Source organism: Solanum verrucosum, unplaced genomic scaffold (genome assembly GCF_900185275.1).
Source record: "Solanum verrucosum unplaced genomic scaffold, falcon-dt-bn FXZP01000049.1, whole genome shotgun sequence".
In the NCBI taxonomy this organism is placed as follows: domain Eukaryota; kingdom Viridiplantae; phylum Streptophyta; class Magnoliopsida; order Solanales; family Solanaceae; genus Solanum; species Solanum verrucosum.
In genome coordinates, this window is record NW_026020221.1 from 9,000,000 (window position 1) to 9,023,076 (window position 23,077).

The 23,077-nt window shown below is 34.9% G+C and overlaps 2 protein-coding genes across 2 annotated transcripts in view; one reads left to right on the top strand and one right to left on the bottom strand.

Annotated features, from left to right (window-relative positions):
* The window catches only part of LOC125830992 (LOB domain-containing protein 1-like), a 393,543-nt gene that overhangs the window by 37,002 nt on the left and 333,464 nt on the right, over positions 1-23,077 (bottom strand). The gene's annotated exons all lie outside the window — the stretch shown is intronic.
* Positions 13,007-23,065, top strand: LOC125830993 (uncharacterized). Its single transcript, XM_049510190.1, has 3 exons — positions 13,007-13,250; positions 21,620-21,674; positions 22,419-23,065. Exons 1-3 carry the CDS (start codon positions 13,092-13,094, stop codon positions 22,772-22,774), a joined length of 570 nt encoding a protein of 189 aa, XP_049366147.1. The 5' UTR covers positions 13,007-13,091; the 3' UTR covers positions 22,775-23,065.

Below are 23,077 nucleotides of genomic sequence, written 5' to 3' on the forward strand. Positions count from 1 at the left end.
ATAAAATAGAAATAAGGCAAAAATGCATATGCTTAGTTTACTATACCATGATTATACGAGAATGACGAAGGAATGCACACAATATTTAAAGAATACTCGCTTAGATTTGATACAACCTCATATGACAAGATAATACTAAATGAGGGTGATAAACAAATAAAATAAATAAAGTAAAAAGGGAGGAGGGGACAGTGGTCACATGAAAAAAGAGGCATGCACAATTGTTGGACAAGGACGAGAAAATGATTATCAATTTAGGCAAAAGCAAGTCACATGAAATGTCCTCTATCTAATACTATTGTTGGAAGAAAAGTAAAAACTTAACAAGAACAAATTCATGGGTCCAACAACATTGTAAGAGCAAAAGTAGATCAGATTTTGATTAAGGCTAACATACGAGTCACGACTACAAGCGAAAGTTAAGCTACTGCTTTGCTAAAAACGTAGGACAACCAAAATTTATTTATTTCTTTATTTTTACAATCAATTGAAGCTTCAAAACTTAGTAGGATGCATGACGGAGGTGGAGGGAAAGGAATACAATCAAAGCAGCTCGGAATGGTAGAAAAACGGGACAAAACACACTGACCCAAGTTGACCTTCCAACCGTTATTAATTCATTTTTTAACTTAGTCAAACTAAGATGGACTCGAGATGAATCGACTCAATACGAAATGTGATGAAGCCTATACAATTAACGTTATTATGAATGAGATTTTAAAGCTGCAAATAACTAATATACGAACCATACTATTAAAATGAATATAGTCCTAACAAACATCCTACAAAGAAGATGTAAAACTACGCAACCTATATGATTCATGTTGGCAAAACGAGTGAAACAAACACTGTATAACAGACTGAGAGAAGCAACATTCTAGACCCAGAAGTTTCACGATCACACTAACCACAGCCGACCAACAAGATCATCAGTGACACGATAAGAAAATAAAGAGAAGAATAACTCAGAACTACATAAAGTCGGCCAGACTTCTAACCAAATGAACCAGAAAGTTTAAATACATAAAACAAAGAAACACCGTTGATTTTGAACTAAAAGTGGGCCAAGATTATTTCTAAATTTCAGCCTTTACATAACTTACAATCTTCAAGTAGTAAACAACCCAAGCTTTAAGAAATAAATGATACGAGTAGAAATGACGTTTACCTTTCTAAGTGCAACGAATTAGGAGAACGAGCTAGCATAGAGACGATTCTTCCACCAAAATAAGACTCAGAACCTTTGTATCTTCTCAGTAGTATTATAGCTAATTTCGGAATATCGATTAAAATTTCTAACCCCTCTTTCGATGAAGAACCACCACCTCACAATGAATGGAAAAAAGGGTATTTATAGGGGATTTCTAGGGTTCGGAAAATGGGATCCAATTTCGAAATTTGAAATTCGAAATCCTTTTTAGATCAGGTTGACAACCAAGAACTAGTACAAATTCTCAACGGAACTCAAAGGAAAGCCGTTCGATTCTTGAACGAAGGACGAGGAGCGATGTGATGCTTCCACCTGGCTAGTCGATGACGATGACAGCCTGTTTTGCTACAAATCTCGTACGAATTAGAGGAAGACAACGCGGACTACGCGCGAGTAAGCAGGACTGCCGGTTCGTTAGTTGCTGGACTGCCCAACATGGGTTCGAGTTCTCGCGGGCCACTGGATTTTGCACGATTCTAGGCTGCTGCTGCTGGGTCGAGTTTTTTCTGGTTTACGCGGAGAAGAAGATGGTGTACAGGGGTCGGTTGGTACTGTTTGATGTATTGTATGTTGGTGTTGGAGCGTTGTATTATTTTGGACTGATGGGTTTCTTTGGAATTGAATTTGGGCTGGGAATTGGAATGGGAATGTGGGATGCTGGTGATATTGGAAGTAAGGCCCAAGTTTGGTCTCAAGTGGGTTTAAGGTAGAAAAGAGGTTGAATTGGAATTGGTATTAGGTCCATTTGATTACAATTATAGCCAATTGAATTTAAGAATTTAGCCAAGTTGAGCTAAATTGGTGATTCAGCTAAAACTAAATAAGACGAATTAATATAAATTAATCAATGAGCTTCTTAATGTTAAAAAAATAAAATAATTAACTTAATTATAAACTACATAAATCAAAGTATAAACTATTATATAACCAAACTAATTAACCAAATATTTAACAAAATCTTTTGGGGCGGTTTTCAAATATTTATAAAATATACTAATTATATGCGTAATTATGTAAAACATATATATTATCTAAAAATTATAAAAAGTGAAAAAACTATTTAAAACAACTTGCAAACTATATTTATTTATTTTTTCAAAATTTATAAAAACTAATTATTTTAAATCGTTTGAAATTGAAGAAGCTCGAAATGATTAATTTATATTGTGGGGTCCAAAATTGGGTGTCAACAGTACCCATAGGGACTTACGCTTAAAATTACTTAACTTCTCTAATTTTCAGCTAAACACAAGTGTACTCAAGATTTCAAAAGTGATTTAGTTTCTACTTCTAAGATTATAAAAAAATGTAACAAAATCGATTCAATTTCAAGGGTTTAAAAATAGTGATTGGGTAAAGTCCAGGGTTGTAGCTTTTATCGGGATTCATGCAATCAATATCATTCATATGAGCATTTATCAATTATCAAATCAATGAATCACATGGTTTAATGTATGATCATGGTCTCCCGACCTCTAATCGCCTACGATAAATAACACCCTAACTACATCGTTGAGCGTGGATAAGATGGATTAAGTATCGAGCATTACCATTTTTTCTTGTATGGTGACCCAAGCATGGTTTCTAGGTATATCCCTATCCTAGATACAAATTAACCCTAGCTATTTAGAATTAATCAATCCATTTATGCCCCACGTTCTATCCTCTTATTCCTCTCCCGAGTTCAATTTGGATAATAATTTTATTTCAATGGTGATCAGTCACGAAATACGGAAAGCAAGAACATAAGAAAGATTCATATGATAATTGACATTAACCCAATAACAAAATCAATAGATTACAATCATCATGTAGCCACAACCCTAGAACTAAGGTATTTAGCTACTCATAATCCAAGAATCGATCAAACAATGTTCAAATAACATACAAAGATCGAAAGGAAAAAAGATTAAGAAAGAACCCTAAAAATGGTGAAAACGTTCTCCCAAGTCGTCGTTCTTCAAAACACAGAAAAAGATTAATAAAATAATATAAAATAAAATAATGACTTATTTATACTAAAAGTCGAAACGGCCAAAACTGGACACTGATGGCGCGTCGCAGAGGAATCTTCAATCTTCTTTATGCGAATCTTTTCTCTTCTCCGCAACGCGGTCTTGCCACAGAGCACTCTGCCTCAAAACTGACTTTCACGACCAAAATTAAACTCCCTCTCCGTGACGCGGAGTGGACACGGAGTGCTCTGTCAAGAAATTTATTTCGCAAGCCAAAATGTAATTCCTCTCCGCGTCGCAGAGAGGATACAGCCATGCCTTAGTGACATTTCCTCCATCTTCTTCCTTGCTTTCTTTTGACTTGGATCTTCTGTGTTCTTTCATTGTCCTTTTTTTTTGCGCTCGTTTCTCCTCTTAAACTTACCTACACAACTAATCATATTGGTTAGCTTATAAACAGACAAAAGACTCAATAAAACTTGCCTATATTGCTTTATAATGTTATATTGTTATGTTGATGTTATATTAAAGAATGAAATCTAAAAAAGTTGCTTAGTCCCATTCTTTAGAATTGTCTTTCTCATACAGTTGTTGTAGTACGACTTTTCATTTCCTGTTCGGTCTTTCAATAAGTAGTCAGCTGCGGGCGTAGTCAGACTTAACATTGATTGAAGCAGCTGTTGGAGAGAAGGCACCAGTCAGACCTGCAAGCACCGGGACATATTGAATTCAGACTAAGCTTAAATGTGGGCATAATTAGCGTTCTAGGCATATAAATATGCCTAAGATCAGTCGGTTGTAGAAGGCATGATGAGAGATAGAGTTAGACCAAAAAAGTATTGGGTGAAGGTAATAAAACAAGATTTGATGCAACTTCAGTTTACCGAGAACATGACCTTAGATAGGAAGGTGTGGAGGACATGTACTAGGGTAGAACATGAATAAGTGGTATAGTATTTTCTTGCTTAGGGTAGTTGAGGTTTGTCATTGCACATGTTTAGTGCCAGCAAAATGAACTCATATTTTGGTAACCCACCCAACCCTTTTATATTTTAATGGGTTGGGTGAGTGATTTCTTATATATGTGAAATATGGGTTAGTACTCATATTCAACCCATAGAAATATAGATAAAATATGGGTAAAAATATTTTCCAAATCAACTTATTTTTAAAAAATATAAGAAAAATTACATACCTCCAAAAAGTAAGGAAAATATTTTTCAAAACTTTTTTTCAACATCACACCTCAACTTTCCACCATAACTGTAACACCTAGGACTTCGAGAAATGGCTAAAGAGGGCAAACAGGTAAGTCCACGAATCCAAAATGGACCATGGATCCTTCACGACATCTTAGACGGTCTATTTAGGGGTCTATGACCCGTCTTGGGTCTTGTGAACGACCGTCCAAGGCTGCCAAGGTTGGGGGTCACCTAGACGGGACCCTAGACGACCCGTGATGACTTGGACGACCCATTTAGGGGTCCTTACAAGTTACCCATCCATTTTTAAATTTTGGGTCAACTTCAAACGATGATATCTCTCAGCACATAATGAATTAGGTGACCCATAACCTATCAAATTAAAAGTCTATAAATCCTCTTTCCAACGCCACCAAGTTTGCCTCATTGCGAGTCGAAGTAAAAAGTTATGCCCATTTTAGTGAAGCCCTATCAGGCAGGTTAAGCTTCAAGGCACGTGAAGTGTTTCACAGGTTGTGTGGCACTAAATGGTACGTGAAGCCCTTCTTTTAAGGCACCTCGTCAGTTTTTAAGTTAGGATCATTTGTCTTTCCCCAAAGTATTTGGTACCTAAACTACATCATTTTTTAAACCCTATTTCAAGACCTATATGAGTGAATTAAGCCCTAAAACTACCAATTTCAATTCATTCTCCTAAATTCCCTAAACTTGACCAAATTCATCCTCTCCAAAAATCTTCTCTCTAGATCATGGAAGAAGAAGAAGCTAGGGTTCTTCAAGTTCAAGTCTTATTTCTTCATCATTGCTTAAGGCTTTAATCAGTGTATGTAGGGAGTTTATAAATGGGTTATATCCATCCATTGAGCCCTCAAAGTTTCTTCAATTCTCTATTTCAAATTCCCAAAAATTAATTAGGTTTTCATTCAATTCCTCATGGGTTATATTTATATGGATTCAATTGCTTGACTATGGTCTTATTTTGATGATTTAGACTTGATTACATGATTTTCAACTAATTCCATGTGAACCCATACATCAATCTATGAATTTTGACTATAAATCCTAATTTACATTAATTTATAAAGAAGCTTGAATTTATGAATATGTTTTTATGAAAGCAATTTGTATGACTCATGTAAGCTTATAAATGAAGGTTTATATATGTTCTATGAAGCTTGATCACATGACATGAATGACATCTAGATTTTTCCTCAATGCTTTTGAGTTATTTTCCTAAATCAAGTCTTGATTAATACAGTATCCAGATATGCCATCAATGATTATAGATCACGCTTTTAAAACTATTTCAATTAGTAATAGTACATTTCTAGTATGAAGTTAATAACTATGGGCCTTATAAAGCTATTATGACAATATCATGATGGTGAAAGGTTTTTTCACGCATGGTGTAAGGAGCTACTCTATGATGTTTCTAGCTTGGATTGATTGCTTAATTGTACCTTTCCATGGATGATAATATGATTTTATCTTGGATTTGTTGCTTAATTGTGCCTTTCCATGGATGATGAAAAGAATATGGTTATAGACGATTCCATGGGATGTTTTACTTAGCACCGAATGGGCTAGCGACGATTACCCATGTCCCATAAAATATGTGCAACCATAGGATGTTGTCTCAGATAGACATTAGCTAGTGGATCAACTTTAACTCAAATTCTCACCTTGGCAAGTGAGAACACCCATTTTCGGTGTGGGGAAAACACTGGATTCCCTGTTATAGCTCACATGGTCTATGTCGGTTAATGGTAACCTTCCCACAAAATGAACTAAATCAATTACTAATGCTTTATGATACTTCCCGTATGATTTAAAGATGCATTGATCGTGTTTATGATTTATGAATCTTCTTACGTGATTTTACTATGTTTTAACTTGGTCATGCATTTCATGTTCTCGATTATGTCCTCTTATGATCACATCTCATGTTTTATTGTGTTTCCCTCACACTTTGTACATTCCATATACTAAAGCATACTTGTGCCTGCATTGTTTCACTAATGTAGGGCTTGACGATTCTTCTCCCTCCGTTCATGGATAGTTGATTACATTAGAGATTTGAAGACTTGGTGAGCCCTCATACTTCGAGGATAATGTCACTTTTATAGCTTTATGTCATTTCCATTTTTCAAATTTGTATATTATGTATGAGTTACGTACCAATCACTTTCCTTATGATGTACTATATGGCTTTGACACTTATGTTAGATTTCCGCTTTTGTCAAACTCTTTATGATATAAAACTATCTTTCGAACTCTTTAAATTATATTATCTTGTATGATGTATGCTAAGTGGTTTGTGTAGCGCCTCTTGGGGTTCTATACGCCATGTTACGACTAGGATGTACTTTGGGTCGTGATAATAGCTCAAGTCTCGAGTACCAATTATTTTAACTAATCCAAAATTTGTAACTTAATTCTCAATTGGAGATGTGACTCTTAATCTCAATTCGAGACCTAACTCTCAAGTTTAAGATCGGATCGAGCTCGGATCTTAATTTGGATATCGAATCTCGAGTCAATATTCAAGGTAGGATCGGGGTTGGCTGTCGAGTTCGGGTCTCGTATCGTTAAAATGTTTGAGTAGAATCTTGGTTGGGAAGTCGAGTCCCAATTAGGGTGTCAAGGGTCGGTTCTCGGGTCAAAAGGCAAGATCAAAACTTTGATCAATATTTGGGTCAAATTTAGGTGTTAGGTCCTAGCTCAGGTGTTGGATCCAAGTTTGGATCTTAATTCGAGGTTATATCTTAAGTCAAGACTCAAGGTCGGATATTAGATTATGTGTCATATTTGGGTCTTGGGTCGTTCATCGAGGTCAAGGTCTAATCTTTATTTGGAAGTTGAGTCCCAGATCATCTGTTGGGGTCGGGTCCTGATTAGGGTATCGGGGTCAGATCCAAATTCAAATGTCGAATCCTGAATCAGATATCATGGTCGGGTACCATATTCAAAGTTAGGTCCCTAATCGAGAGTCTGGATCGAGTCCCGATTTGAAAGATGGATCTCCGGTCAAGTCTTGAGGTCAGGTCCTGATTTGGAAGTGGGGTCCTATATCGGTTGTCAGTTTCAGTTTTATGATACAATAAAATCAAATAAAGTATTTTCAACATTTTTCATTTAGAAAAAGACTAAAATATTTTCTCCATATTGAATTCTAAAGTAGATTACTATTTAATCATGAAAATTTGGGTTAATATGGGTCAACATATATTTTACCCAACTCATTTATTACTCAACCCATTTTTACCCAAATGAAATAGAATTACTAACCATTTTATGTTGACCAGTTTTCAATCCACCCAAATTTGACTAACCCACCCATTCGCCACCACTACACGTGTTGTATTAATGTTGTTCTTGTTTTGATATCCATCATTATTTATTATTATTTTCAATAATCTATCCTAGTTTGTTGTTCATTATGTTTTGATTATTGCACTATTTTGTTGTTGATTGTTTCCCCCTTATGACCCTATGATAGACTTTACACTATTTTTTTTGTGACTTGCTATATTTTTTTTCTTTGTATATGAGATTGCTGCATTTGAGGCGAGGGTATTTTGATAACAACCTCTCTACCACCATGAAGTAGTAGTAAGGTTTGTGTACACTCAACCCTCCCCGAACTCTACTTGTGAATTTCACTGGGTATGTTGTTATTGTAAGGGGGGGGGGGGGGGGGGGGGACAGTAGACATACACAAACTCAACATAATTTAAACAACAACAACAAAATGTAATCTATTACTAAACTGCAGAATTTTAGACGCATAAGTCTAAACACGTAAATGAAAATGAAAATGAAAGATTAAATACATAATAAAGATTAAATAAAAAAAATATCTTTTGCAGAGCAACCCATCCTGGCCTAAGAACCGTAACAGGTAAAACCCTTATATCTGACATACCAATCCTCGAGAAATATTTCTCGAACGAATAATCGAAAAGATTCTTAGATTGCATATCATGATATCTTGTAATACTGATGTAGCAACATAAATATGTGCATCTCCTTATCGTGTTATGCCTCATCCTCAACATCTATCTATGGCTCGGGAGACACTGTCCTAGCATAATCCTCAGAAAGTGCAACAATTCTTGCTCTACTTCTACCTCGATCTTGTATGGGGGACCTTGCTACGGATACAAGTGCCTCATATCCGACCACAACTGCACGAGTCACCACTATTTGTGAAAATATGAGAAATAAAATTTAGGAACTCAAGGAATAACCAATTATGTACGATAAGGAATCAAAGAATAGATTTTTTTTTAAAATGGCATGTGGCCTTTTGAAGATAGATACAAATGTTATCACATCAATACACAAGACTCTATTAGATACTTGTTCTTATATTGTGATACTGGTGAACCTAGATTTTTCTCATATCAAATTGTCACGATCCATAATTTAAAGGTCATGATGGCAACTATTCTAAATCCAGTAGGTAAGGCAACCCCTCACCCCAACAAAATCAGAATGATATGTGGTGGTAATTAAATAATGCGAAATTTAAAGTCTCAACCCCAATTTTCATAAATTGAAAGAAGTGTAAAAATTAACAAAATATACCCAGAATCTAATGTTACCACTAAGAGCATCTAACTGAATAAAATTGTCTCAAAAATTAAAACTTTGTTTGAAATAGTAAGTACATGAAAGTAAAGACAGATGGAGTTTAACACTGTTTTGAACGTCAAGTAGCTCACCAAAGATCTCAAAGAAGTATCACCTAATATAGAATATTAACTAGGCCTAGGATATTGTATAAAAAAGATACAAGTAGAGTAGTATGAGTACGATAACACATGTACTCAACATACAACATACATCATATACTGATCGAGCTATATTAGAGAATTATATCATATAAATCATGAAATGTACCTAAATCAGATGATAAGTTCAATTCTTACACCAGGAAAATGAGAACTAGATATTTAACAAGAAACATTCCATAAGTAAATATCGAAAACAAAGTTGGTGTAAAATAATCAAAATGATTCAATGCAATGCAGTAACCTATGTTTATACCGATATATCCCTGCTACCACCAATGGCATGTCATAAGCTAGAACCTATGAAAAACTTGCGAGTTCCATATACGATGCAATACAATGATGATCAATGGTTCTTCTAGTACATCATGCATTTACTACCACCAATGGGTTGCTAGTAGTTAGGACTTATGAGGTTCATATATCTACCTAGAATCTTTTTCCTCGGACATGCAAATTAGAATCTTACCTCGATAGTAGTGAAAGTGAACAATGACTGCAAATTGGAAAATAAGTACTTGGGCCATTCAGTTGGCATTATTTTCCACATAATGGGCATTTGTGTCCTTGCCCCTAAAAGAATATTTTGAATCAAGTGGCTAACCCAACACGATCTATAGCCATCTTTCTTAATGGGTTTCTATTAATTTCTTTTTCGGAAATCGGTTCTCATCTTGGCCCTTTAAAAACATCTTGATTTAGTTCGTGCATCGATGAGTTATTCTTTAATAGATCAAGTTTGGCCCACCCAATTAATATGTATAATATAATTATCTTTCGATTGAGACAGATCTAAGAGGATGTAAAGTGTTATTATGCAATGAACACATAAAATAACTTCTTTGCAATTAGGAAATTTTGTAGCATAACCTTATCGAATATTAGAACATAATGATGAGTTTAGACTATGGATTAATTCCATGTTTTAGTGTTAATACCTCTCTTTTGACATTATAATTAAGTTATTTTCTTTTCCTATTTAGTTTCTCCTTATATATTTTAATTTAATAAAGACTAAATTGTGGATTTTCTTAATTCAAGTATCTCAAATACCAACATTATTTTTTTCTAATTATATAGTCAAAAATTTGATAAAATTAACAATCAAAAGCGATAACTATTATTTATAGGATCACATAAAATTTATTAATTGTTGGTTTCAATTTATGTCAAAGTGTTTGATTGAGAATGAAATGATTCTTTTTTTTTGAAGTTTGTGGTCCAAAATAAGTTGTCGTTTGACGATATATTCCTAAGTATTTTTGAAAAATCATTTTGAATGAAGTTTTGTGGAGTTTCAATAGTGTTTGACCTTAGTTTTTAGGAAACATATTTTACTTTTTTATTTTAAAAAAATGACAGTGTTCTAAAAACTATTAAAATACCATAAATTTGACACAAAATTATTGTTTTTATAAAGAACTAGATAACACTTGATTCAAAAATCATAACACAATTTGTTAATAAAATTACTAATAATACAATTACCAACTATTACAATTAGTTACGAAGATCCATCAATAAAAACAAATAATAATAACAATGTTAGGAACTGAATCTTCCCATATTATACGATTAATCTCTTTTAATAAGAATGTATTTAATGATGATTTGACTTGATAGAATTATAGTTAGAGTCATAGTTGATGATTTTGTTAAAATTTCTTTTTAAATAAAATATAAAAAATTGAGATATCTTTAAAATTTTAAAAAATCCCCAAACTAGATTTTTGCCCCAAACCCAGTTTTTCTTTTCTAGATTTTGGGATCTTGAAATTTTTTTGGCCAACTTTTTTTTTTTATGGTCATACTTGACAAATTAAATGGCCAAATAATTTTTTCCAAAATTTCTCCACAAAACTACTTGCAGTATCTATGGGCAAACATATCCTTAAACATATTTTCACAACTAAAATTTATTTCATTAAGAGTATATTAAGTTTAAGGTTAAATTATTATCGAATATAGAAAGATATTAAAAAAAATTTAGAACTAATAAAAAAAGACTTATTACATGGACAAATTTTAACTATGCCTTAATCGACAACTGAATAATCCAATTTTGTAATGCAGATTTAGATAAACTTCAATTTAGAGAAGGCATGTTTAAACACTTCAACTCGTTTCTATTATGCTAGTTGAACACTTTAACTCACAAGATAGTTATCTAGATACCTTCAAAATTTATATATCACATCAATATCGAATGATCAGAAATAAAGTAAGAACAAGTTAAAATGTCTAAATGTGCATTTCTGAAATGAAAGTGTTAATTACCAATTAACATAAAATAAAGATGTCTCCTCTATATAAAGAGAAGTTTGGGAGCCTAGTGATTAGGGGTGGTCATAGATATCGAAGTAATTTGATTTTTTTATTTCGATTTTTCAGATTCAGGATTCAGTGTCGATGTTTTTTTTTCTTTTCAAAGTTTGGTTCTCCGATGTACGGATCTCGAAACTTCGGTACACCAAAGAACTAAACTTTTACTATATTTTTTTAGTAAATAAAAATAATATAATTACAATTCAAATAGTTAACTTTGAATATTAATTTTCAAGAAGAACGTTAAAGTATTTTTGCTGATGTCGTCATGTAAATGAACTCGTCTTCGTCCTTATTTTCAATAAGCAGTAGTTGGAGGCACACTATTCTTTATAAAGACAAATATAACCTTTTAAGCCCAATAATATTTGGAAAAATTACAGAAATTCCACCTTTTAGTTTATTTATTACAATTATCCCCTATAAGTTTTACAAATCTTCAAAATCCCTCATTTTCGAGCATCAGATTAGTGTATCAGCGCTTATATTATTGTATCTCGCGCATCAGATTAATATCATCGCTTATATTATTGTATCTAGCGCATCAGATTAATGTATCAACACTTAAATTATTGTATCTCGCGCATCAGATTAATGTATCAGCGCTTATATTATTGTATCCGTTTGAGGAATTTCTATAATTATAAACTTTTAAGGGATATATTGTAATTTTGCCATAAAAGTATGTGATTTCTACAATTTGCCCATATTTATTTTATAGTGAAACACATTATAACTCGACAACACTTTAAATTTTTCAATATCTTATAATTACTTTGTATCTTCATTTTATTTTTCATTAGCATCGAAGAAATATTTTAAAAATACAAACTAAATGAAATCGATATCAGCACTTATATTATTGTATCTCGTGCATCAGATTAATGTATCAACGCTTATATTATTGTATCCGTTTGAGAGATTTCTGTAATTATAAACTTTTAAGGGAAAAATTGTAATTTTGCCATAAAAGTATGTGATTTCTGCAATTTGCCCATATTTATTTTATAGTGAAACACATTATCACTCAACATAACTTTAAATTTTTTAATATCTTATAATTACTTTGATTTATCTTCATTTTATTTTTCAGTAGCATCAAAGAAATATTTTAAAAATACAAACTAAATGAAATCGATATCAGCACTTATATTATTGTATCTCGCGCATCATATTAATATATCAACACTTATATTATTGTATCCGTTTGAGAGATTTCTGTAATTATAAACTTTTAAGGGATAAATTGTAATTTTGCCATAAAAGTATGTGATTTCTGCAATTTGCCCATATTTATTTTATAGTGAAACACATTATCACTCAACACAACTTTAAATTTTTTAATATCTTATAATTACTTTGATTTTATCTTCATTTTATTTTTCATTAGCATCGAAGAAATATTTTTAAAATACAAACTAAATAAAATCGAACCGAAGTTAAAATTGAAAAATCGAATCAAAATTTAATAAAACTGAACAAAGGAACCCATTGCCGGTCCCAACATTTGCTCAAGACAAAAAGACCAACACTACCCAGCGCCAAGATTCACTGTATTTGGGATTCTTCCATCTGTGGAGAGTAGAGGAAGAAAAGCAAATCCATGGAAGCCCCTAAAACTGTGCCACCCCAAAGCCAAAATCTTCCTCCTTCTCAGCCACCCATGAACAGAAAAAGGCCACTTGACATCTCCAAGTCACAAAACTCCCCTTACAACAAGATGAGACTCATTGTTAAAGATCTTCGACCCCATGTTATCGAGGTACACTAGTAAAAAAAATTCTGTATAAATTGACTTGCTTTTGACTCTTCTTGTTATTATTGCTTGTGGGTGTCCTTCAATTTGTGGGTTTTCGTATTAAATTTCTCTGAGAATTGAAAATCTCTGAAAAAACTTGACTTTGTTTTGACTGTTCTTGTTATTATTGCTTGTGGGTGCCCTTTAATTTGTGTTTTTTCCAATTAAATTTCTCTGAATAAACTTGACTTTGTTTTGACTGCTCTTGTTATTTTTTGCTTGTGTGTGTTGCTCTTGAGAATTGAAAATCTCTGAATAAACTTGACTTTGTTTGGACTTCCTCTTGTTATTTTTTTTGCTTGTGTGTGTTGCTCCTGCTTATTAGATTCCTCTGGATATATAATTTTGTATTTTTGCTGGATTCCATTTATAATGATCCACATTTTCTGTTCAATGCTGGAGTACAATTTTCGATTTTGATTTCTTTTCTTCATTTTAAAGAGATTTTCGAGCTTCTTCGAGGGTAAAGATTTGACCTTTATCAAACTAGGGGTTTTGGGTTTTCTTAGCATTTATAGTGCAAATTATCCATGGATTCACTAGATGTTGAAAGAAACTATTGTAGCAGCTTTATTAGGTTTGGTTTATGCATTACTAGTATTAGATGTACACTGTATACAAGTTGGAAACTTGGGTTGGGAATAGGGTTCTTGCAGTGGCGGAGCTAGGAATTTTACAAGGGTGTGCAGTATTTAAAGAAACAACTAACAAAAATTTTCAGGGTATGTTCATATTTATCTTGCTCAACCCAACTACTTTACCATGAATAATGTCAATATTTTATTTCCCACCAGATACGTATCGTCAATTCAGTCTGGATCACCTTTAGTTATAAGAGATACACAGTGAATTATATAAATTGAGATAATGATTTTCTAATGGATGGATCGAGATTTTTACTAAATACATCCAAATATTCATGAAAAATTAACATTTATTTATCGGTTTTTACTTAAATTAAAAGTTGTTTATAATCCATTGATTTTGCTGCTTCTTAATAGTGGATGTATGTTAAATTTCTTGTGTTTTGCTAGAAAATATGTGAAAATTTTAGTCAAAAGTTCAAATCTTAGTTAGTTCTCTCAATTTACCTATATGACATTAGGGAGGAAATTAACCCCTTATTAACTTTTTTTATTTCGAAACTCCTAATCTACCCATGAGGGAATGGAAAATACAATGGTACATGTGTAATTGCATATAACATTTTCTTCTAATTCTTTTGATAGAAACTTGCTTGAAATGTTAAATACCCAAATGAAAGTTTCAATTAAATCGGAGATGTGCTCTGATGGTAAACACCCTCCACCTCCAACTTAAATATTGTGAGTTCGAATCACCAAGGAAGCAAAAGATGGAAGTTCCTATTGAGGTTTTAAAAAATAAATTAATAAGTAGTACTTCCTTCTTCCACTTTTGCTTGTCCAATTTATAATCAAGAGATAATTTATAATTATGTAACTTCAAATTTAATCTTATTATTGACTTTAGTCATTTTTGAAAGGAATTCATTATATATAAAAAGTGATATAGTAAAATTATCATTTTATTTGTTATTTTTTAGAGGGTGTGTCAAATCAATAATTGACAAATAAAAATGGATGAAGGGAAGTATGGCTTCTTTGAACCATAGGCACCTTGATTTCTGTCTCCAAGATGTTTCTTCAGCCTTAGCTAACTGTTGGATCTCCATTTTTAATTGCAATAATTTTTCTTTTATGCATGAGTCTATACCCTCCCTTCGGTGGCCTCTTCAAGAACTAAATCTCTTTTAAAGCTTTGTTAGTCCTGGTAGAAACTTTCCTGAAAACCTCCCTGCTCCATGTAATCAAATCCCTCTTCAAAGATTTCAACTTTTGAGAGTGCATGAAATCCGTAGAACTATTAACCATGTAGCTCTGCCACCATTGTTTTATCAAGTTAGTAAATCCTTCCTTCTGGAGCCACATATTCTCAAATTTAAAATAAGAAGGTTCGTTTGACCAGTCAGCACTCTCTAAAGAGGTGGGTTTATAATCCAAAATAACCTTGGGGAGAGCCAATTGAACATCATTCCACTCCAAAGAAATCAAGAATCTATCATTACGGGGCAGATTGACTCTCATCAAGTCAGTACTGGATGGCCTCCCAACATACATGATGAGCCTTTTCCCTATACCAAATAGCATTGAGAAAAAATTTAATAGGGTGAGGAGGTCCTTTCTATGGCAAGGAAACAAGGAGAAGAGAGGTTACAATCTGGTGAAATGGGATGTTTTGACCCTCAACAATCAGCAAGGGGGGCTTAGTTTGAAGAACCTCAGTAAACATAACACTTCTCTTTTGCAAAAATGGCTTTGGAGGTTCTGCTCAGAAGAGGGAGAAGAGGGAGCCATCTGGAGAAGATTTATAGAAGGGAAATATGGTTTACTTACTCAATGGACAACTGAGGAAGTTGTGGGCACCATTGGGTGTAGTGTCTGGAAAACCATAAGAAGACTGTGGCCCCAGTTCAACAATAGCATCTCAATCACTGTGGGTAATGGTTTAAAAACTGACTTTTGGAATGAGGTGTGGATTGGAGAAGATAGTCTTAGAAACTCTTTTCCACACCTATATACCTTAAGTCTTCAAAGGAATGCCAAGGTAGCCCAAGTTTGGAGCCATCAGGGTTGGGATCTCTTATTTAGAAGAGCATTTAATGACTGGGAAATTTGAGAAGTTGCCAATTTATTGGGAGTTCTAAACTCACATCCAGCTCTATCTGTGAGACATGACAAACCTAGATGGAAACTACACAACAAGAGGGTGTTCACAGTGAAATCATGTTATTGGAATCTTAACACACTACAGACAGAGCTAGACAGATGGCCTTGGAAGCTAGTTTGGAAGACCAAATGCCCTTCAAAGGTGGCTTGTTTTACTTGGTTGGTATGTAGAAAGGCATGCCTAACTCATGAGGCTTTACAGAAAATGGGATGGCAGATTTACTCAAGATGTGTCATGTGTGAGCAGGAAGAAGAAATCAATGATCATCTATTCCTTCACTGTAAGGCATCTTTGAGCCTATGGAACATGTTTTTTTGTTTGTTAGAAGTTAAGTGGGTGATGCTTAACACAACAATGGAACTCCTAAGCAGTTGGAAAGGTATTGGCAACCGTGGAAGAAAAGAATTCTGGTGGAGAACTATCCCATCATGCATATGGTGGACTCTTTGGAAAGAAAGGAACTCAAGGTGCTTTGTTGGACAAAAAACTAACTTGCAGAAAATTAGAATGAATTGTATAAGCCTTTTGTTTTTTCGGTGTAAACAAAATCTGATAGGGGAGGTAATAGAATTAGTTGATTTTATAGGAAACTTGTAAAGAATACCCTATGTGGGATGTAAGTTTCCAATTCGTCAGTTTTTGGGTGATGAATCTTTTGGTGTGAATACAAGATTACCCTTTTCTCAAAAAAAAAAAAAGAAATCAAGAATCTATCAATTCTAGAGGCTTGTAGTGAGTTTTTCCCCTGGTCTAGGTAGAGAAGCTCCCTTGCAATGATAAATCATCTAAGCCCATGTCTTGAATGAATTCAGAGAAGCATTTCATGGCCCTAGATCTTCTCTTTTTTTTTTGAGATAAAGGTAACTATGGCCCTAGATCTTCTCTTGTCAATTGAGTCTTTCACTTTCAAATCAACTGACATTAAAATCTCTTCCGATGACCCAACTTTCATTCCAAAGACCCCTTACACTGGCAAATTCATTCCAGAAATCATATCTTTCCCAGTTAGTGTGTGGCCCATAGACACAAGTAAAGCAGAATCTGAAATCAGTTTGAACACCTTCCATCATAGCCAACATAGTGTGTTGCCCCTGATGTGCATCAATACAACTCCATTGTCTTTTATCCCATAATATAATCCCCCCCCTACCCCCTACCCCCCCTATTGCCACTGGCTTTCAGTTCAACCCATTCAACCAATCTTGAACCCCATAACTGTCTAGCTATTTCCACAGAACATCCTTCGATCTTAGTTTCCTGCAAACATAGAATGTCTGGCTTCCACTTATGGATAAGAGAATTGATGGTGGTCCTCTTGCTCGAATCATTGAGCCCCCTTACATTCCATCTAGTGATCTTCGCTTTCATTCAGAGAAGGCTTTGAGTTGTCCGTCACTGCTGGATCCTTCACTTCTATGTAATAGTGCAAACCAATTTCTTTGCCTCTGTTTCTCCCTTTTTCCGATTTCTTAGCCTCGCTACTTCTCCCCTTTTGCTGTTGCTTTTGAGATTGCCTTTTCTGCTCCATACGCAGAATCATATCGAGGATTTCATGTTCGAAACCTGAAGAGTTCACCCCAAAAGCCTTACATGCTTTAGACTAGGCAATTTTAGTCCAACACGATGTCTTTTTTTTCGATGAAGTAAGTAGATTCATTTCAAGGCATCAAGAAGATGCAAGCTTTACAAGGATAGATCAGTTAAGCTCACAAACAAAAGGATTTGTAGCCTCTTTCTAAGCTATAGAGCTAACAAAATCCAAGAAGAGTTCTAAATTATTTACAGGGGTTAGTTTGGACCAACTAAAAAGGCTAACTAGACTTCTGCCTCGCAAAAGATTTCTAGAAGTTGAAATTCCATCAAAACATCTTTTGTTCCTCTCTGTCCATAAACACCAAAAGATAACACCAGGGATCATCATCGACATACTCTTGATGGTTTTCTCAACATCCCGTGAACTCCCAACTTTCAAGAGCATCCCTAACAGAGAAAGGCATGACCCAGGAAAGACCAAAAAAGCAACAAAACATATTCCAGAGGTCTGAGGCAGCTGGGCAGTGCAGTAGCAAGTGGTTGACATTTTCTGTGTGCTTGTGGCAGAAATAGCATTGGTTAGCAAGCTGGAGTTTCCTTTTGGAGAGATTATCCTGTGTGAGGCATGAGTTATGCAGTGCAGTCCAACAGAAACAGATCACTTTGGTAGGTAATTTTCTCTTCCATATATGCTTCCATGGCCATTTGCCAATCATTGAGTTCCTTGAGCATAAGCTGTGATACCCTTCCTTGACTGTGTAGTGACCTTTTCTTGAGTTACCCCATTTCAATCTATCAGGCTCTTGGGGTGAAAAGGAGCAAGGTTGCAATTTGGTAAAGAGGGCAAATATGTCATTAAGTTCCCAGTCATTTAGGTTTCTCCCGAACCTTAGGTCCCAAATGTCGTTTGATCTGTTGGATGCTATGGTAGAATTTGGTTCCGCTGCAATGAGGTGCAAACTTGGAAATTCCTCACCCGAAGTTGTGTCTCCCAACCATATATCCTTCCAAAATTTGATGTGAGATCCATTGCCAACTCTAAATGTGACGTTCCCAGCAAAATCTGGCCAAAGTTTACTGATGCTTTTCCATAGACCAACTCCATATGCATCTGCTGAGACATTTGTGGACCAGTGAGTAAGCTCACCATGTTTAGCTTTGATCACCTCTTTCCACAATCCAATGTCTTCAGTTCCGTACCTCCATAACCATTTCATCATCATGCTTTTATTGTGAGCTGCAAGATCTTTGATACCCAAACCCCCTTGAGATTTAGGTTGTGTCACTTTTGCCCATTTTACCAAGTGAAACTTATGATCCTTGTTGTTGCCTTCCCATAGAAAACTCCTTCTCATTCTATCGAGCTTTTCGAGAACTTTTGCGGGAATAGGAAAGAGGGACATATGATATGTAGGGATGCTGTCCATTACACTATTAATCAATGTAACTCTTCCTCCAAAAGAAAGATACTGCATTTGCCATGTTGCTAGTCTTTTTTCAAACTTCTCAATTATTCCCGACCAACACGATGTCTTAATTACGGCTGGAGTATGAATTGCCTGGTGTATATCGTGATTATAACAATCCCAGGTTAAACGCAAAGTATCACTGCCAAATGAAGGGGAAAAATCAGAACCCTGAAATTGGGAAAGTAAGATTGTAGGTACTAAGAAGGGAGAGTTAAAAGTGACAGGAATTGCATGTACTCTGCTTCATCATCTCCATCGTCTTTATCCACCATAGAACCATTGTGATCCGTTTTGATAAGAGGTAGGCAAGTCGCCGTTGATGGATCCGTAGAAAAAGTTCCAGCTGGGCCCTTCATTTTTGTGGATAAAGTGGAGGTTTACTGATAGAGATATTGGTCCGGCCCTTTTGAATACCACTCATGTAATTGTGGCCTTGTCTTAATAAAATGAGCTTTATACCTTTTCTTTCTTCCGGAATAATATAAGTGGTCCACTCTAGGCTGAAGTGGACCGCTAAGTCTAAACTTTCTATAGCTATCAATGCCTCGTAAAATGTGACCAGGAGCATTTTTATCTGATGAAATTTAAGTTCCATCCTATCTCAACCATTGCTAAGAAGAAAATTCTTTCACCAAGAATTCTAGTACAGTTCCACCCATATACATCGTCAACCATGAAAGTCGTACTACAGTCATCCTAACCCAGCAACAAAATTTTCCTCCCTAAGAAAAGCTCACTAGAGACGCACCAACAAAACTCTCATGGACTCTTTCAGAGCAAAGACCCAGAAATCACCTTTAAACTCCGGACTCCTCTTTTGTGTTACTCTGAAAGCTTGGAAATAGTTTTCTTTAGTTCTGCAGAATAGAGATTCATAGACAAGGAAGCTATTGTTGATTGTTCTTTCAATGAGACTGGAAAAGTTGACATAATTTGAGCAAATGTGAGATGGCAAGATGTGAGGAAATGAAGACAAAGATGGAGAGATCTGAAAAGAAGGAAACAAGTGGAGGAGAAAGAGTAAGAGAAGAAATGATTAAGTTCAAACTAGTGTAATTAATATAATGTCCATTTGTAAGATGACACCTGTATAATTTAGTTTTTAACATGGGTTAGCGTTTCACACTCTTTTAGATTCTCTGCCATGCTACCTCTTAGGGTGTAATTGTCTCGACCCAAAATCTCTTAGGCTAAGTAATTGATACCTAATTACCCCAAATTGAGTATACCTACTATCTAATCAGTTTCCTTCTAAAAATAAAATAAAATTATCTAATCAGTTTAAGCAGGAAAAATAATAACTGAAGGAACTTAAAGCAGAGGAATAATTTAAGTCTAAAAATAACTTTGTGAAGCATAAGCGTGTACAACCCCAAACGATACTAAGTCTGAACTAATACATACAACACTATCATGGTAACATCTATAGAGTAATCATGGGACATGCCCACATCATAATAACTTTCTAGAATAATTGTAAAAAACATAAGAAAAGACACCTTAGAGAGTATATGGTTGGTTCACCACTGTGATTGGGTCAACCTTGTTGTCGTCTAGGCGGCCTTCCTGATTTAGTGGATATATATGCATTTAAGTAGAAAGCTTAGACCCAATGGGGAAGTCCAAGGAAAAGTGGAAGCCAAGAAGGCTGCTTATAAATCCAGTCGGTTTTTTGTCAGCCAGGTCCAAGCTTAAACCTGAACTTGATATGCTAGTTGGTTTTTTGTTAGTGGAAACAGTTGACTGGTCAGATATTCTGGTCTATAAATCCAGTCAAAACCATTTCTCTGAAAATGGTTTCTTTTTGATATCTTGTCAAACTTAACTCTGACCCTCTTAAGTAAATAACTCTATCATTGATGACTGGCAGAGAGAATAACTATCTGTACCCAGGACTAAGAGGGTGTTTAGATTAACTTTTTAAAAGTAGCTTATAAGCTAAAAGCCATAAGTTGGTCACATCCAACTTTTGGCTTTTAGCTTATTTTTGTACTTTTTAGTCTAAAAGTAATTGCTTAAAAGCACTCTTTGTCTTTCCCGAACACCTCCAATAATAAAAGAGAGTTTAAAAGCCATAATTCTACCTCATAGCCAATGCATGTGTGACAAATGCACCGAGGATAATGGTTTCAAATTGCTAATTTGATGCGCTATATTTAACCAGAATAAGGGGATTGTTATGTGTAAAAATGAATATGATGTCAAGTTTAATTTGTTATGTATTTATTTTCTCATATCCTTCTCAAGGTAGGGGTAAGGTCTGCGTACACACTAACACTACCCTCCCAAGACCCCACTTGTGGGATTATACTGGGTTTGTTGTTGTATTTATTTTCTCATATATTATTTTTGTTAATGTTTTGAAGTTGTCAAGATTCATTTTAAAAATACGAGACCTCATGCAATGTAAATGATAATCAAACATCTGAGGGGTCTTATCCATTAGCACCAAATGACACTGGGAAGAATGTTGTATGGGGCAATCCGTGGCCAAAATCTGTGTGCTCTCTTTGCCTTCATGAATGCTACTTTCTTATAAGAATTGGATGTTTTAGGGTCTTACTTTTATTTGTCATCTTGAAGGTTCTCCGTACTCCTGACTTCCGCAATTGCAAGGCTGCTACTGAAATTCGTCAGCGTAAGTTTCCCATCAGATTTATTCTTTACAATCTTTTCATTTCAAAAGTTGTCGTGAAATAAATACATCACCAAGCTATTAGCAATCATAAGCCACACTAGTCATGAGATTATTGACATGCTAGCACGTTCTCGTGTCCCTGTTTTGCTGATACCAATATGATGCATCATGTGAAAGTTCTGAAGTTGGTAAGAAATGCACGGCTGTTTGTGGCATTCTCTTCTAGGTTACAATCGGGTTGGAAAAAAAATAGTTTTAGTATGACCTAGTTGGTTGCAGGTGGTTAAACATCTACCTTACAAGCCATTTCTTTCTCCGGAGCTTATGCCTTGTACAATAATTTACATAGCAGCAGCTTTCAGCTATTCATATAGGAAATGCTTGGATTTTTAGGTTTGCAAAATAAACTGAACCGGTAATCTATGTAAGAACTTGTATTAGTGTGATCCACTTTCGCTGGCACGTGGATGTATCATACTTGAACAATGTTTAAATTTCATTAGCATGATCGGCACAATAACATACTCAGTGTACTACTTTGCATGGTCAGGATTTCTCGCTTAGTTAAGTTATTTTTAGCTATAGCAATCCAATTGCCCGCGGATATGGTAATCTGTTGTTATTGTAACCATGCATGTTGCCTCTTTTAATTTTTTGTTGTCGAACTATGATCAAGATTTTCAACATGACAATCAGCATGTTATATCAGACATGGATCCTTATTATGTGCATGTAAATGTGCAGAGTTGAATCTCCTGATAGATCTTTACAAGGAGGTGATGGAAGAAACAGTAAACCCAGAGGTGGCTAAGGATGCACCCGGAGCCCAGATTTCTTCAGTGGATATCATGGATGAAGAAAAGCCTAGTGAGCAACAGAAAGACACGAAACCTCCTCCCGAAAGTGAGGCCTCTGTGAAGCCTGAAGGCGATTCATCTGAGAAACAGGAAGCTGAAGATGATGGGGTCCAAGGGACGGGTACATATGTCGTTGGAGGTTCAGCATTTGGCTGGAACTTCATAACATACACCAGCGGGAAGGCTATCTATTATGGACGAACCAAAGAGTCCTTCCGATCTTCATATGTTAAATCTGAATGAAGTTCCCAAAGTTCAATTTTACTCTCTATTTTAGGGATTAGAATTGCTTGATGTGTGCACTATTATAGATTCGGATATTTGGTTAGTTCTACGACCTCTTTTCCTCCCTCCTCCTCTATCTTGTATGTATCGACTATCGAGTATAACTGCTGCATCGTCTAAAACTCTTGAAATTTCAACCAGGATCCACCTATGTACTTGAGAGACAATCTCTTTATTTGAGCATGACATAACATATGAAGAAACCTACATATCTATAGCAATCTCTTTAAGGTGTATATTGTTATGAAAGTATTGGGTTGT